The sequence below is a fragment of the Passer montanus genome, unplaced genomic scaffold, assembly GCF_014805655.1.
Source record: "Passer montanus isolate IOZ18808 unplaced genomic scaffold, ASM1480565v1 scaffold152, whole genome shotgun sequence".
Taxonomy (NCBI): domain Eukaryota; kingdom Metazoa; phylum Chordata; class Aves; order Passeriformes; family Passeridae; genus Passer; species Passer montanus.
The window spans coordinates 283,047-299,764 of NW_024362274.1; the positions used below are offsets into that span (position 1 = coordinate 283,047).

The 16,718-nt window shown below is 36.1% G+C and overlaps 1 protein-coding gene across 1 annotated transcript in view; it reads right to left on the minus strand.

Moving 5' to 3' along the window:
• RIT2 (Ras like without CAAX 2) overlaps nt 1-16,718 on the minus strand; it is a 174,985-nt gene that overhangs the window by 115,282 nt on the left and 42,985 nt on the right. Inside the window, exon 2 of the mRNA XM_039702014.1 lies at nt 8,730-8,786. Within this exon, the coding sequence (XP_039557948.1) occupies nt 8,730-8,786 (57 nt within the window). The remainder of the gene's footprint in view (nt 1-8,729; nt 8,787-16,718) is intronic.

The following is a 16,718-nucleotide window of genomic DNA, read 5'->3' on the forward strand; positions in this document are numbered from 1 at the left end:
AGTTTTCTTTTTTGGGTTAATATTAGGGTATAATTGTAGGCCTGAGAATAGGACTGAAGAGCTCAGCTCTGAGAATATCCTCTTCTGCCAGCAGAACCATTTAAGCTCTTTTTCTGCTTCAAATGACTAGATTTATCAATCAGAGACTTGGTGGATCAAAAGAGGAGAAGCAAAGATGTTTTAGTGGAGTCAAACCAAAACCACCTATTGCTGAATTGGAGGTCTTCTGCCCTGTACCAAGCTGCTAGGAAGAAAAAAATTGACTGTTTTGTGTAGAACAGGACAGACAAAAAAAAAAAATTGTTTCTATTCTTGGCTGATACTTTCTACACTCTGAATATAGAAGATATTATAAAATGATTTTCATAAAAGTGTTTCATTATTGTAATTATTCTTACTATTGCTACTATTATAAAAATATACCACAGAAATGCTTTTGTATTGTCACATTTATAAGAAGAGGCTTTTTTCTTCCGTCCTCTGTTTTAATCTGACTAATCAGTGCTTAAAAAGAACAACCACCAAGTCACACTTCTATGAAGTTTTTGGTTATTTTTGTATTCTTTCTGTATTTAGCAGATACACAATTACTCTCAGGTTTCCAGAAGAAGTAGAAGGGTAATATACCATGTTTTGGTCCTCCACACTTTGATCCTCCACAGACCCTTTTGTGTGAAAAGATGGCCAAGGCAGGAATATATTTTACTTCCAACACAAAGAAAATTAATGGAGTATGGAAAATAATAAATATAAACCATTAGCAGCTAAGGGGTATTGGTGCATTTTTGCATGTGAAAATGAGGCAAGCATAGATCTCTCATGACAGCACACAGGGTAAACACTTTTCTGGCCTCTTCCAGCTATAGTAAGCATTTGCTGAGCAGAGATATTGGTTAAATAGAATCATATAAGCATAGCACCCCTCATAGCTGTCCCACAACTGGATTTATCTCTTTTGACCAGCACTCACCACCTGCCTGGTTTTACTCATAACAGTCATTTGTTTCTTTTCTTAATTTCTAAAGTAATGGAGAACGGGAAGTCTTATCACCAGCCAGATTATCATTTAAGGTAATTCTGATTAGATAAATGCTCCAGCTGAGAATATAGAGAGCCATGAAAGGTCACAAGACCATTTAACCAGTTTTCCTCCTTTGGAGATGGTCAATAGCCCACGGAATCCCACACCGTGGCACAGGTAATTGACACTGCTATTTTTGACAGCAGGGATCAACTTGTGAAGGAATTTTGGCTCATGGACTGGTGTCTGAGAGTGAATGCATGAGATGCTTGACTGGGTTTTCACACCTTGCCTGTCTCAGAAATAAAACCATTTCTGATCTCTTTCATTCCCACTTATACCACTTTTTCCACATATTTGTTTCTACATGATCCCTTTTGACTTTTTGAGCCTTGAGAACTATATTTTCCACCAAATTTTTTAAACTCAGTAATCTGTCAGGCAGCTACTCCATGTACAGGTGGCTTACTTTTTTTATGGAATACTACTGAATTAGCCTGAAAACCTGTTCAATGAATGCCAGATAGCCTGTGATGCTGGGGAAAGGGCAGAGATGAAGAGTGGGATTTCCTCTTTTTCCTCACAAATGAGTTTTATGATTTGGCTTATCTCACCTCACAAAACTACAGACTGTTTCAGAGTCTCCAGTGCCTGCTCCTAGCAGGTGATAGCTCATGCACCAATCCTTGCCTGTGCTTTAGGGTAAAGAATAGCTCCAGGTATTAATAACTAATGGAGAAACTTTTGTATATTAATATATTATAATATTAATAGCTCTAGATAGATAGCTCTACACTTGATCTCTACACTTTTTCCTCCTCTGGGACTTCACAGCATGGTGAGGGAGGGGCTCATAGCTGTGGCTGCTCTCTGGCACTGCTGTGCCTGAAATGAATCTGCCAGTAGAGCTGCTGGGTTCAGTTTTCTAAGAGCATATGAGATAGACACACACCACTGCATTGCCGAGGCTAAAGTGCAAGCCAAAATTCTCTTCAAGGTGTTCTGACCAATGTCCAAACTTTGAAGAGGTGTTTGGTGACTTGAGAGGGGAGATGATGACTGCAGAATCAGCCCTCTGGGGCACCTATTCTCTAAAGACACTGACTGCATTCTCTGATATTGCTTGTATCAGAGATGTCACTAAAATAAAATTATTAGATTAAACAACATTTCCTTGGTGTTTGAAAATGTTAATCAAAAAAGAACTGTCACCTGATGTAAACAGCCCTAAAAATAATTCCATGAGTCATATGTGTAAGAAAACCTGCATGTTGGACATCAAAATTATGACCAGGATCTCAGTGGTGATTCCCCTTGAGTACAGACAGAAGAATGCAACCTCTTGTTTGATAGTTTTTTGTATGAAGTCTGAAAACAATTTAGGACTGTACAGCTGCCTTATGACAGCGAAATTCAAAGAAGGAAAGTTTAACATTAGAGCAGAAGATCATGTGTCTGAGTAACACAGCATGTTTAGAACAGGACGAGACTAGTCCTTTAACAAGAAAAATACTGAAGTTCTCAATGGGAAGAATTAAACTTCATCATGATCTGAGACTTCATCTAAGACAAACATGTCTCATACTGAAACATTGAGAGATTATCCCATTATCATTAATATGCACTTTAGAGAAAAAAATACTGCATTTAAAAAAAATATCTCAAAGAGAAATAAGATTATTTTTGGCTTTCAAGTCAAATTGTTTCCATCAGAGAGAGAAAAATCTGCTGTGATTTTCCAGTCTTCCCTCTCTGTACTTTCAAATAATTAGTATTTTCTTTCATAGCAGGATGAAATCGTAACACTAAGCAGAAGACGTGTTATTGCTTCCTTGAAATCTAAATTAACTGAGCAGTTTGGGCTCTTTTTCCATTCTTAATTTCTTGATGCTACTCACTACTTTTCTATGCATGGCTTATTTTTCTCTTACTATGGAAGAACCTTCACTGCCAGACACATGCCAATGTTCTCCTTTCTTTTTACCACCTTAGCAAGGATGGTGCACAGCACATCTCACTCTTCATTTTCCCCTATGCAGACACTCTGAGAGGTATCACAGTAATTTGTGAAGGTCCTCGTTCTGACAAGCTGTCAGAGAATGCACCACAATTCATCTTCAGACATCTAGATTTAGAAACCTACCAAATATTTGTCTGTATGCAAGGTAGGTAGCTAAAATCTCCTTACTCTGAAGTGTGGATGCTATCTAGTTGCCCATACAGGAGTCTTGATGTTTAATATGCTCTTGGGAATGTTTTCTGGTTTTCATTCACTGGACTAGAAGGGCTCTGGTGATCCATAGATCCTGTGTCACACTCACAGGGGGACAGATATCAGCCATACAGAACATCTGGAATATCTACAGCCTTCTGGGTGGGGATTCTGAACCTTCCACTTTAGGTTGGAAAACAGCCCTGAGATCACTGAGTCCAGCTGTTAACCCAGCACTGTCAAGCCCACCCACGTCCCCACGTGCCGCAGCTACAGGGATTTTAAATCCCTCTAGGGATGGAGACTGGTGACTCCACCACTGCCCTGGAAGCCTGTGCCACTGCTTAATATCCCTTCAGAGAAAAAAAAAATCCAATGTAAACCTTCTCTGGAACAAGTTGAGGCCTTTTCCTTTTGTCCTGTCTCTGTTCCCTGGGAGCAGAGCCCAACCCTTCCACTGGCTGTCCCCTCCTGTCAGGAGTTGTGCAGAGCCACACAGTCCCCCCTGAGCCTCCTTTTCTCCAGGCTGAGTCCCCACACGGTCACTTCTCATCAGACTTGAGCTCCAGACCCTTCCCCATCTCTGTTCCCTTCTCTGGACACGCTCCAGAGGATCTCAAATGGCTCCCACAAACTGTGACAAAGGAAGTGAGCAAAGAACTGAATCTCCACTCCTAAATCTCCCTGAATCTCACATAATTGGAACCAAGATACATGATTTGTGTGCAGTATTCGTAATTTGGATGTCTAAATGTGAGCCTTAGTCAAACAGAGTATCCATAATCTCTGGGTTTTTTTATATACCTAAGAAAAACTGCTTTACACCAAAAGTGATTATTAATATCTTAATAATGCAAATAATATCAACAGACAACAAAATGAAAAATAAAACCACAATTTTAAGAATATGGCTCAAAGGCATGTACCAGTATTCTTGTACATTCTTCATTTCTTGTTTTGAACAATGATGACAATGGAAAATAGAGGCAATATTGCTACATCTACATAATCAGTGTGAATAGCCTTGGGAGACAGTCCTTGGAGAAAAATTGATCATTTTGTATGATTTTTTATGCCATCTCAGATAAGGCCAACAAATATAAGAAAAATGATGAATGAAAGAAAAAGAAAAGGAAAAAAAAAGAAAAAAAAAATTTTGGGGCTGAAATCCAGTTGTGACATGTTCAGTCCAATCTAAATATTTATTTTCTATATAAAGAAAGAATGAGAATTAATTTAGGGATGGTCTACATGTGCATTAATATTTTATATAAGAGCAGAAATGTTCTAGAAACTTTTTGTATCCTAAATAAAAATGTGAATAGAACTTTTGTGTCAAGATGCCTCTCCCCAGATCTAGCAGATGTGTCCCACCTTTGTCTTCTTCAATTTTTAATGTTTGTATTTCCCTTGCTTTATACTTTATCATTATTGTACCTTCAAAATAGATACAATCTTTATATCACAGACATTTTTTGGTATGCATTATCTAAACCTAGACTATTTCCAGCTACATTTCACATTTTTCTGTCTGAAATTCACCCCTGCACTTCCAACATCTTATTAAATATGAGTAAATGCATTTTATTTGATGCATTGGTGAATGCAGCACTTCGTTAGGGAACCTCATGGAAATTCATGTGCTTAATGCTAGAGTGCTTTCCATCCCACACCCATTTCAATTAGAGTTTGACATTGACACAGCCTTAATGCCCTCAACTGCTCATTTGACACAATCTCATGCAGTGATATCTCACCAAAACAGGAAGCTGCTCTCGCATCTCGTTTGCATTATGTATTCATTTTAAGATTAGTCACATGGTTAATGAGCATCTTGGAGCCTGTCCAGTTTGCTGCTCTCTGTCGTGTTTCCTTTCCTGACACTCCACTTGCATTAACTCTCTGTGATGTTGCCAAAGACTGTGCAGACTGTAAATTGCTCTTAGCCATTTGTTCCAGAAAATTATCACATCCACTGCCATTTGGAATTTATGCCCATTGTTGACTACAATTAAATATTAAATGTGTGCTAAAATAATTTTATTTTCACAAAGTGCTAAGCTCTGATTTTTTTCTTACATAAAATCTAATATTAATTTTACCCTTCACCTCCTCCTTTACTTATAAAAGTAATATGTTTCTGTCTCAAAATTTTGAACTGCAATGATTGTAGCAAACCTAAAAAACGGCCATTGAAACCATTTGATCTTGAAGTGGCATTAAACTCAAAGTGACAGCATTAAAATTAGCAATTCAAGTAGCATTTAACTTTTTAATCAATGTTTACTCTATATTTTAAATGAATCCTGACATCTATTTCTGTATTTATGTGTGTGCACACAACATCAGTTAAATTCTTCAAAAGTCTACATAAATCATAAATATAGAGAGAAAAGACATGTAAATAATTCGAAACCTATTTGCATAGCCCTTTCAAGACCAAAATTAACAGATTTGAAGTATATGTATAAATAAACTATTTCACGGGGATCCATGGAAATTAAAAACAGCTGAAATTGTTAGTCTACTTCCATGCCAATGCTTAAAATGGTCAATGAAAAGTTTAGAATTATAAAGTGATTATCAATATTTTGGTACATCCAGGATCATCAACAACTTGCCCTTAAAACTGGAAGTGAAAGACTTCTGGGATTTCAGGGATAGTGATGCTGTTTACAATGACCCCTCTATTTCACTACCATTTGTTTTAGGAGAATTAATAAGAAAAAGTCCCATCAAGTGCAAGGAGGGACAGCATAAATTCTATCAGCACTACCTCTTTAAATCTTGGTTAAATTTGAACACTTAAGCACCATGGCCACTGCCACCACTATTTCATACCATAGAAAACAAAGAGAATGTAATAGGTAGTGCAAGAACATCAGAAAAAAATAGATGGGTATTTATTAGATTCTTATGTACATGTCAAGCAAACGAGACAATCCACCTTATCTTAATGCTCAGCTGGAGAGCTGTAGTCTCAATAGTTTTTTTAACACTGGGAATCTGTGGATTATCATTTAAACACACTTAACATTTAAACAATCTTTTTTCTGGATAGGATCACCCATTCAGTGACCTCCACAGAAACCTTTGTTTCTTAAAAATGACCAGAGAAATAAAACTGCAGGTACAAAGAACTATTTCTTTCCAAAGAAGTACCTAAAAAAAGGTGAGGCCAGGTGCCCATAACAGTTCAGGACAGAACATAGGTTCCATAAAGAAGATAAAAACTGATGAGGAATGGAAGGGGCCTGAAATGTATGGCACAAGGAAAAAGCAATTAATTGATATCCAGAGATATCAGGGATTGCAGAGAGAGAAGAAAAACTATTTAATTTTTTGTTTTGTCACTCAGCCAGCTTGAATGCAGATTTCATATGGGACCTATTTTTTAATTTCTGCATCATCTGCTGCTGGGTTACACTGAGAAAAAAAAAGACTTTGGCTGGAGATATCACTGTTCTGATCTTAGATAATAACTTCCCCATGACACAAAGCTTCCGTGTCTATCTCCTCATGACCTTAGAGGAATAACCTTTTCTCCTGACATCAGCATAACCTTGTCCCTGGAAGTACTCATTTTGGATCCCTTTATTTTTTAGGCTGATGGTCTAAATAGTAAAAATATCCTTACCAGTGGATGTGTAACTAAACATGAGATTAATTCTGTGAGTTGAGACCAGTAGCTTAAAAGTAGTAAAAATAATCTCAACAGTACAAACTTTTTCAGTGGGCTGTCATTTGAAAATTACGAACTTGTTATTATAAATGTAACAGCAATTCATTCCTTCTACTTTTTTTTTTGTTTTTGGTTTTATATACAATTTTAAGGAGTCATACAAAAAATTTACCTAAGGAAAAACATATATACTTAGCCCAAGATCATACTCTTCTGTTTAGTATGCCTTTTAGAGACCAGATAGTAGTAAGACTTTTTCAGGATGTCCTCATCATGCTCTGAGAAAGAGAAGTGCTGAAGGGAAAAACCTGTACTTGCAGTTCTGTGTCTAGCCAGCTGGGTGAGATGGAATTCAATAATTCCCTGTTCACTTTTACCCTCTCTCCTCTTCTTTAGTGTTGGTTTTACTGAGTAGAAACACTTTCTGACTCAAGGAGACCTTCATCCTGATCAAGTCCTCAAGGCATTCCTGCAGTGTGTACTTAGAATGCACCATAAGCTTTCCTTCTCTTCCTGATTATCTATTATTCATATTGTGGTGGTGTCTAGAGACCAATAAGTTAAGATTATGATGAGATAAAATATAGGGATAAATACTGATGGCCGGTGAATAGCTAATAATAAGGATGGATGTGTGTACATAACTCAGTGATGTAGATAACTAATAATGTTCCTCTTTTTCAATTAGATTTAATGATTTCAAATTTTTTTTCTGAGAAAAGCAAATGAATTTGCAGCAATGACACAGTAGTTTTACCTTCTTTAGAGATGACACATCCCATTGGTGTTTTGCAATTTTTTTTAACAGCTGTAAAATTACTAGTGACATGAAGAGTGTATACATTTTTTCATTATTAAAGTTATGACCATTTACCAAGAATAAAAATTCAGGAAATGTGGAATATTATAGAAATAAAACATAGAAATAAAAAATAAAAATAAAAGGTGTTGTCTGCTCTGTAGAGCAATACAATAATTTTATAGAAATAAAAGGTGAGTTGGAAATACTTGAAAATTTCAAAGAAAACAACAACAAAAAAAAAATTGGCTAAGAAGAATTGATTTCTCCTTTTTCCCCCCAAGGAAATGTTTGTAAATGTGGATGGTTTTAGCGCCTTCTCCACTTGTTGGACACAGATTCTGCCATCTTTTCCTGGTTACAGTTAAATATTGCACAGAGATAGTGTGTATAAATGCAAGTATAAATAAAACTAAGTAATAAAGACACTCTTAAATTAATAAACATGCAGTTCTGACAGTCACTCAGGATTTAAAGTTTAATTCAGATAAAAACATGTATTATAATAAAGTGTAAAACAGATATGTATGAATTTCTATATTTACAAGTAAGTAAACCCAGTGAAGTTAGCAGAGTGTGCAATCCCAGAGCAAAACTCTATTAAACTAAGTGGTCATTTGATGTTGCTAGAGGAGGATAGCAAAGACTTTAATACTGGGAAATAGCACTAAAATAACAGAACTTTAAAAAAACCAGACAAACTAACCCCACTCCAGATTGGAGTTTTCATATTCTTTAGCAATTTTGTTTCATATTCTGTAGTTATAAGTGCATGACATTAATAGTTACAATGCATCCTGTTTTTGAAAGAGATTTTGCATAAAGTGCATTAGGAGGAAATATCTGTCGTAAGGCCACGGCACAACTCAATTTTCATCACAAAATTAAGGTGTAATCTAAACTTTTCAGATCTTGCTTCTGTCTAAGGGTCTTTTAGAAGCATCTTCTCACTGTCTCAGTCTCACACAGGCAGAGAAACTGAAAGGGGGTGAAGGTGAGAAAAACCTGTACTCACCTATAGTTGGGTCATGGTAGTCAGGGAACCGATGACTAATGAACTGCATTGTCATTGCTGCAGAGGAAAAAGAGAGAGGGAAGAAAAAATAATTATATCATCACCATTAAATAGAAATAGCCAAAAGAACACATGGATAACTCACTCATGCAAGTATTAGCTCAGATTGTGAGCATAATTGTTTTAATGTCTACTTCTGCAACAATGCTTTGGCTTTACATTGATAACTCAGAACTGATAAGTGAAGAAGAATATTAATTAAACCTCTTTAATTGTTTTAATTTCCAAACTTCATTGTACTACACCTGTGTTAAGATCTTACATGTTTTTAACACTTGGTAAATACTGTTAATCTGATATTGCATAGAGATGACAACTTTCATGACAAAAACACAAAACATGACTTACAGGACTGATTCACAGTGCTACAAAATGCTACTAACTGGAGTGCCTAATTTGATTTCTGGTGTATTTAGTGATACCCAATTCATTAAATTTTATGCAAAAGATGAAGGCTCCTCTGTCCTGGCTTGTAAAATAAGCATGTATTCTATTTTTGCCATCTGTTGGGGGTTAGGCAGTTTTTCTTATCTCTTTCAAGAACAATGGCACTGCCAGGAAGATAATCTCCTGCTAATGGGCTATTGAATTACTCACTATGGCTGGTAAGATTAGTTACATCATCCCATTGGGAGATGGTCCACCCAGAGGGAGGAGCCAAGCATCCCTGCCACCATAAAACAAGCATTTCTGAGACCACAGACAGCCTTCTTCGCTGGATTTCCCAGAGGAATCAGGAACCAAGGCCCAGCTGCTCCTTGGCCGCATTTTCGGAAGGGATCTACACCCCTATGCAGATCGCCTCTCCAGGAGGAGCAGCCACCATCTGGCTGGACTACTATCAACACCCTGACTTCTCAGGGTGTCAGGTTTTTCTCACTCTGCCAGTGGTTTTTGCTTGTGCTAAATTACATTGTTATTTAGGTTTTTCTCTTCCTAGTAAAGAACTGTTATTCCCATTCCCATATCTTTGCCTGAGAGCCCTTTTAATTCTAAATTTGCGATAATTCGGAAGGAGGGGGTTTACCTTTTCCATTTCACAGGAGGCTTTTGCCTTCCTCCACAGACTCCTGTCTTTTCAAACCAAGACACTCCTCTTAACCACCTAGAAAACCTTTCTTCTGAAGAGACTCTTTAATGACTGAATATTAACTGCTTTTAGGAAAATTACATAAGACTTCAAGAAAACTGTATTCTGCCATTTGGAATAGGTGGCAAGCTATGGAAGGGGAAAATGAAATAGTAGAAAACTATGAACTGGAAGTGAAATTCCAATTTATGTAGAAAAACATAAACTTTCACGTCCTGTCCAAGATCTGATCTTCATTGGCCTTGAAAAGCCATGAAAGTAAACTTGGGTATTCAGTGACTACAGTAACATTATAGCAATTAGATGAACTTGGGAAGTTACATTTTCTTTGTTGTTTTATCCTCATAAGTTTGAATTTCAAATAATTTTAATCTCCCAAACAATGACAGTTGTAAATAAAAACCTTTCAGAAGTTAAATATGTGAATTCTAATTAAACAGAAGAGGGAAAACAAGGGTCAAAGAGAGTTTTTAAAATACTGCTTGATTTTTAAACCATTTTCTTTCAATTTTTTTTTCTGGCATAAAAATTCATCTACAAATACTATATAGATGGTTGTTTAAAAAAGTAGACCACCTGAAACATTATTATCAGTCACAACACATGAAATCCAACATGAGATTTTGCCTCATGTCTTGAACATCTCAGCTGCTTTCAACAACATGCACGACAGAGGTTATGAGCAAGATGTGAGGCATTTTAAAATACTGCATATAAATACATTGACTTTTCAAACAGCATTGTCTTAGTTTCATGCTTGTCCTTCTTATATTTTCAAGAAACAGAGGCTAGGGATATAGTTTTATAAAATGATAAAGAGAAGAAGTATTAAACATTTATTAGCATGTTAATAAATTATTGCATCTTTAGTGTAGACAAATATAAATGCTAAGAAGCAGCATTATAAATTCATAGATATCCAGAGAGGGTAACTGTGTAAGAAAAAGCTCATTCAGTCCATATATATTATAGGGCAACAAATCTATGTACAGTCACACTGATGTCTTCTGTATTGCATGTTTTCAGATGCATTACTTTTAAGCACTATGCACATTTGACACTTTTATTTCCAGGAGAGATACCTGTTTTGGTTTTTTAAAATCATGACAGATTTTTAGCCACGTCAGTTCTGATTGCTGTTGGTGGTTTATGAAGAACAAATTCACGTCTGATGTGCCTAGTTTGCTCTTAGGAGCTGAGGAAGCTAGAAGAGATGCTGTTCATATGGTTTATGCCTACACATTTCCAGCTTTCTGAGGCCCTGTACCAGAAATTAATTCAATTTGCTTCACTACCTGCTACTTTTTCTTGCCAAGCATTCTTAAAAAACACCCCAAACTATTCTGCATCTGATCTCATTCTGTTTCTTTCTGGAGCTGTGCCTGCGTCACAAAATCTGTAGTTATAATTGAAATAAAAATTCTCAGAGGACAGGCAGAACTCGTGGTTAATGTTTTTCCTCTCGCCTGAGACAGCCACGAGTCAATACATCATTTATATCCTCATCAAATTCACATGATTCAAGAGGACTGAAATAAGCATGACTGAAAGGATCATGTTGTATTAAATATCAAATTTTCTATCGTGGCATGCAAAAGTGGAAATGTTCCAAAGGAATGTGAAAGTGAGGACATGGTTTAGTGGAAGCCTTTGCAGTGCTGGGTTAATGGCTGGACTTGAGGATCTCAGAGATCTTTTCCAATCTGAATGGTGCTATGTTTCTATGATTGTATATAAAATTAATCTGGAGAGGGACAGGATTTGAGAAAGGTGTCAAGAGAAGCACTCAAAGTAATGAAATGAGAACACCTTACATTCATCTCCTTTGGAAAATGATGAATAAAAGCTCCCTTCTTTATTCATTTTTTCCCACAGTTTCTTCCCTGACAGCCCTTTGTCACAGGCTCCTCCCAATCACCAGGAGAAAGAACTTCTGTGGCATCTTTAGTCTTTGTCACCTCTCACTTAGGGATTTAGCACCTTCTCCCAGAATGAATTGAGGTACACTGATCTTTTTAATCACTGAATTACAATCCAAGATAAGGAAATTGGTGTATAGGTAGTGGCAATTGCAACCCGTTTTCCTCTGTGTGTTCCTTAAGATAAGAATTTGCATTTTCTACGATACTCAACTTCAGAAAATATTTTCAGAGCAGGCATAGCTGGTCACTTCATCTATGGAAAAGAAATAACTGATTTGTGGCTACAAAAAGTAAGTTGCTTGTATCAGGAGGATGAAGGACAAAGGAGTCTTCAAACATCTGATGTGCAACAACAGCTATGTCAAGTTTTACCAGGCATTCCACAGACCTGGCTGCTGGATGTGCAGAAATTAGTTCTGAATGATGGCTGAAGGTTGGTGGAGTGCTTCCCAAAGGAAAAGGACTTTCAATCACCGCTGGCATAAAACCATGAAGCTCAGCTGGAGCCTCGGGAATTAGACCTGCCCTATCTGGGCTTCCCAGCAGGGCACCTGCCTCAGCTGGAATATGCTGGCTCCTTCATTGCTACTAACATCAGCTCCAAAGTAATTTTCCAGGGTGAATTAATTTTGAAAACTAACAAAAAAATGGTATTGGTATTTCATGCTGTGTCTTGAAAATATTCTCCTTGGTCCCATGGTTTTCCTCATCCATTACCTTTTTTTCCCCCCATATAAATTAACACTCACACCTAACAAATTCAAACTGTCATTGAATATTTTGTGAACTTTCCCCTTTGGAAATCCAAATTATACTACACCAAATTTTCACAGGTTTATAAATTAGGGATCCTTGATTATTATTTATGTCACACACAAAGCACAAAATGTGGCTTTAAAGCAGGATTTGAAAATAGAATAAATTCATAAGACTGATTATTGAATAAAATATATATACATGTAAAAACAATGTCGGTTAAGAAATGGTTAAAAAAACTAAATCAAACTAAGCAAAACCCTTTTAATCTATAGCAGATATTGTGAAACATTTTGAATTGCAAGTTGTCTGCAAATTTTTAATGAATATTTTATGACACTGTGAAGATCATTTCATTTAAATGGGACATGTACATCACACAGAAGCTATGATAAGTAAAAGGATCATTGTTTCAGATGAATAGCATCTTCTTTATATCCATCTGTGGCTAAGCAAATGCAGGTTTCCCCAGCTGAGCAAATGTAAGCCTGACATGCATGAGTAACTATGCAACTTTAAATTTTCCTGTCTTTTTAAAACAATAAAGGGGTTCAGATCCTTCAGATCAAATCCTTCAGATTTTTTTTTTTTGCAAACATGCTCTTACAATGTTCATTAACTATCTAAAAGGCTGAATATTACACCTATTCTGGCACAGAAGTGTATATGTTTTCTTTAAATAATAAACTTAGTCCTACCTTCTACTTTCAATATAGTGCTAAACACCTCTTAAAATTATTTTATTATCCACTAGTAGAAAATGCCATGCTCAGCAAAAGGCTGAGGTCATGTATTTATTCTGAATCCCTTTGACCAGTACAGCAATATAAAAAATCATTTAAAGAAAGAATTAATCTTAAAAATACATCTGTGTGAGTAGGGTAGGCTCACAAGCCAATAGGAAAAATGTTTTGATACTCCTACAGCATGAAAGCAGAATAAAATCCCACTCTTCTCCTAATTTGTTCTAAATTTTATATACAACAAAAAATTCTGAAAGCAGTCCTACACCTATTTTTCAAGGTTGGCGAGTACATTGCAAGCTTACACAATATTTGTTATGCTAATAGTATCCCTGATGTGAATATCTCATTCTTCCTGTCCCTCTTTATTCACCCAAGAGCTTCCACATATTGACACTCTCCTGGGTGATGGGGTGATGGTATAATAAATTTGTTTCAAATAGAATCTTTACCCTCATCAAATCCTGCACTTTAAGCACTCCAACAAAATTACCACAGTAGTTGCATCTCATAGACCAGCGAATTCATAGAGTAGATTCACAACATTTAATTTAGATCCACTCTTCCAGTGGATCCTTAACTCATGTTTTCTATAAACATTGAGGTTTCAATGAGACCAGTGTAGAAGATGGACATTAAAAAATATAATATGGTAAAGTGAATGAATTTGAGGATTACTTCATGAAGTTAATGAGAAAAGAAGAAAGCACTTAGATGTTAGTAGAATAGAGAAGTTGGCAAAAAAGTACAGAGTCTAAAAAAAAAAAGAGAATAACCATAATAAGAGACATTGTCATGGAAAACAAGGAAATAAAAGTGCTTTATTCAAAAATTTAACATGCAACCTTGCCGCTGTCTATATGGAACATTAAAACCTTTCTAAAACATGGTCAGGGCAAGTTGGACATACCTTATTTTATTATTTAATAAATATTTTGTATATTAATAAATATACACAAATTATATTTTATCAAAATTAGACTATTTCAATAACTAGGAAAGAACTATATTGCTACTATTTTATTTCTGAAATAAGAAAGAGTTTGTACAGTTCTGGTCTGTCTGGTGGTTTCATACCCACAAGACCTTAGGAGTGGCCTTCTAAAATATATTGCCTTTTCAAAAGTTCATGCCTGAAGACTGTAATGTTTACTTCTTTTTTATTATCTTGGAAAAATTACAAGCATCCCTATAATTAACTATGAATTTTTAGGTTGGCATGTTAGATATATTATCATTTGCAGTTATTCCTCTACCCATTGAATTTTAACCAACAGACACCAAATAAGTGAGGCTCAACATGGGCAAATTCTGGATTCTGCACCTGGGTTGGGGCAATGCTGGGTGCACAGACAGAGTGGGGGATGAGATCCTGGAAAGCAGCCTCTGGAACAGGCTCTCTAGGGAATGGGCACAGCACCAATCCCAAGAGAGTTTGGGCAATGCTCTCAGGGACAAGGTGGAATTGTTGGGATGGTCCTGTGCAGGACCAGGAATTGGACTGCGAGATCCTTGTGGATTCCTTCCAACTCAGAACACTTTTTCATTCTGTTATTTTGAGAGTAGTCAGAGGTGAAGACAGGGTTGTTTTTTAGTTTTGTTTTTTTTTTTCAAGAATTTAATTTGTTCTATGAACTGCATTAATACACACAGTAACTTTGTGTGGGGGGATAGAATATAAGAAAATAAAGATAGCTCAGAAAGTAATCTCACCCCTGAGGAGTTGCAGCTGGGCCAATTACCAAAGATTAGGAAGAGGCCTGACTTTAACAGGCCACAGCTGTGACCAGTGAGAAGAAGAGTGCTATAAAAGAGTGGGTTGGCTGGTTGAGGAGGGTATTGGAGTCAGTTGGTACTTTCTGGGGCAGAAAGTCAGTGCTCTGAAGAGCTGCTCGTGAGAAAACACCAAGAAGTTATGAAACTTTTGTGATAAGGAGACAACAGTATGGAACTTTTGCAAAGTGATGATAACAGCTTTGAGTTTTTGGACACACCAATAATTATGAAGTATGTAAGTAAAAAAAAATATTCTCTAAATGTGGTCTGAGAAAGGTTTCATCTGTGTTCAGTTTCTGCAAGTTTAATGACTCAAGGTTAGAAAGACTGAGAAAAGCAAAAACATAATAAAATTAAACCAAAATTTTGCTATGAAAAAATGAGAATATTAGCTATGAATTAATTTAGGCTATGGGCTAGAAAATATTTTTAGACATCATATGAGGGATCTTCGGGAACAATATTCGTAGATGGAAAATTAAAAAAAAAAAACTTCTTTGATTTTGAAGAGTTTTTTAAGTAAAAGGGATTGAATCAGTGAAATATTGCATTCTTTTAGAGAATTTTTCCTACTTTATTCTCAGTTTCAGGTAGGGAAATGTTACTTTAATATATAGCATTTTAACGAGTATTACATCTATCTTCAGATACACAACTATATATCAGTTCTGGTAATGAATGTTTGGTTTCCTAAAATATTACATGCTTTAGATCTCAAAAACTTTATAAAACTTTTTGCTTTCCAGGAAGAAACTTTTATATAGAAAGCATTCTTTTGGAAAACACAAAGATAATTTAAATGACTCTAGATTTATGATCTTTTTGGGGTGGGAGAGTTAGCAGAAGAACCTGAAAGAATTTCATATACAAATAATGAAGTCACAGCCTGCCTATCTGCAGCCTTTACAATTTTGAACAAAATATGTTGCATTTCTGAGTTTGTTTTCCTACAATTTCCTAAGAACCCTTTTCCCTATCAGCTAGGTGACAGTTTCCCAAAGGACTATGTGATTGAAGTATGTCAGATATTTCCTTTGGTTTTATTTGCATTTATTTATACTGTGATCTATATGCTGCATGTGTAGATAATATATTTGCATGCATTATCTACACATGCAGCATATAGATCACGGTATGTTTTAGAATAAATAACTGACTAGGGTTTAGTCACCTGAACAAAACAAAGGGAGTGGTGGGGTCAGAGGAGCATGTATTTGGGTCAAAAAGATATGTGAAAACAAGAGTGATGTCTAATACAGGGTATTTTTTTAATGTGCTTCATGAAATTTAAAGAGTAAAGGGCAGGTACCTGGAGATATAGTGCAAATTTTCCAGCAATAAGGTATTTTTGTACATTGATTATAGTTATTTGTATGACTGCCCCATGACACGGTAAATGGTAAAGTGTACAGCTAGATCAAAAACTTGATTTTTTTTTTTTTAAACTGGTTGCAGTAAACTCAAAGGTCTCACCCCACAAAAATGCACTCTTATCTTCATAGTGCCAGAGGATGTGAGGATTTCCATGCAGAAGTTTAAATGTCTTTTACTCTGTTCTTCCCCAAACACTACTACACACTAGATGCACTGATAGATCAGTCTCAAGACGCCTTTGTTGTGGCCCTCTTTGTCATGCCCTTCA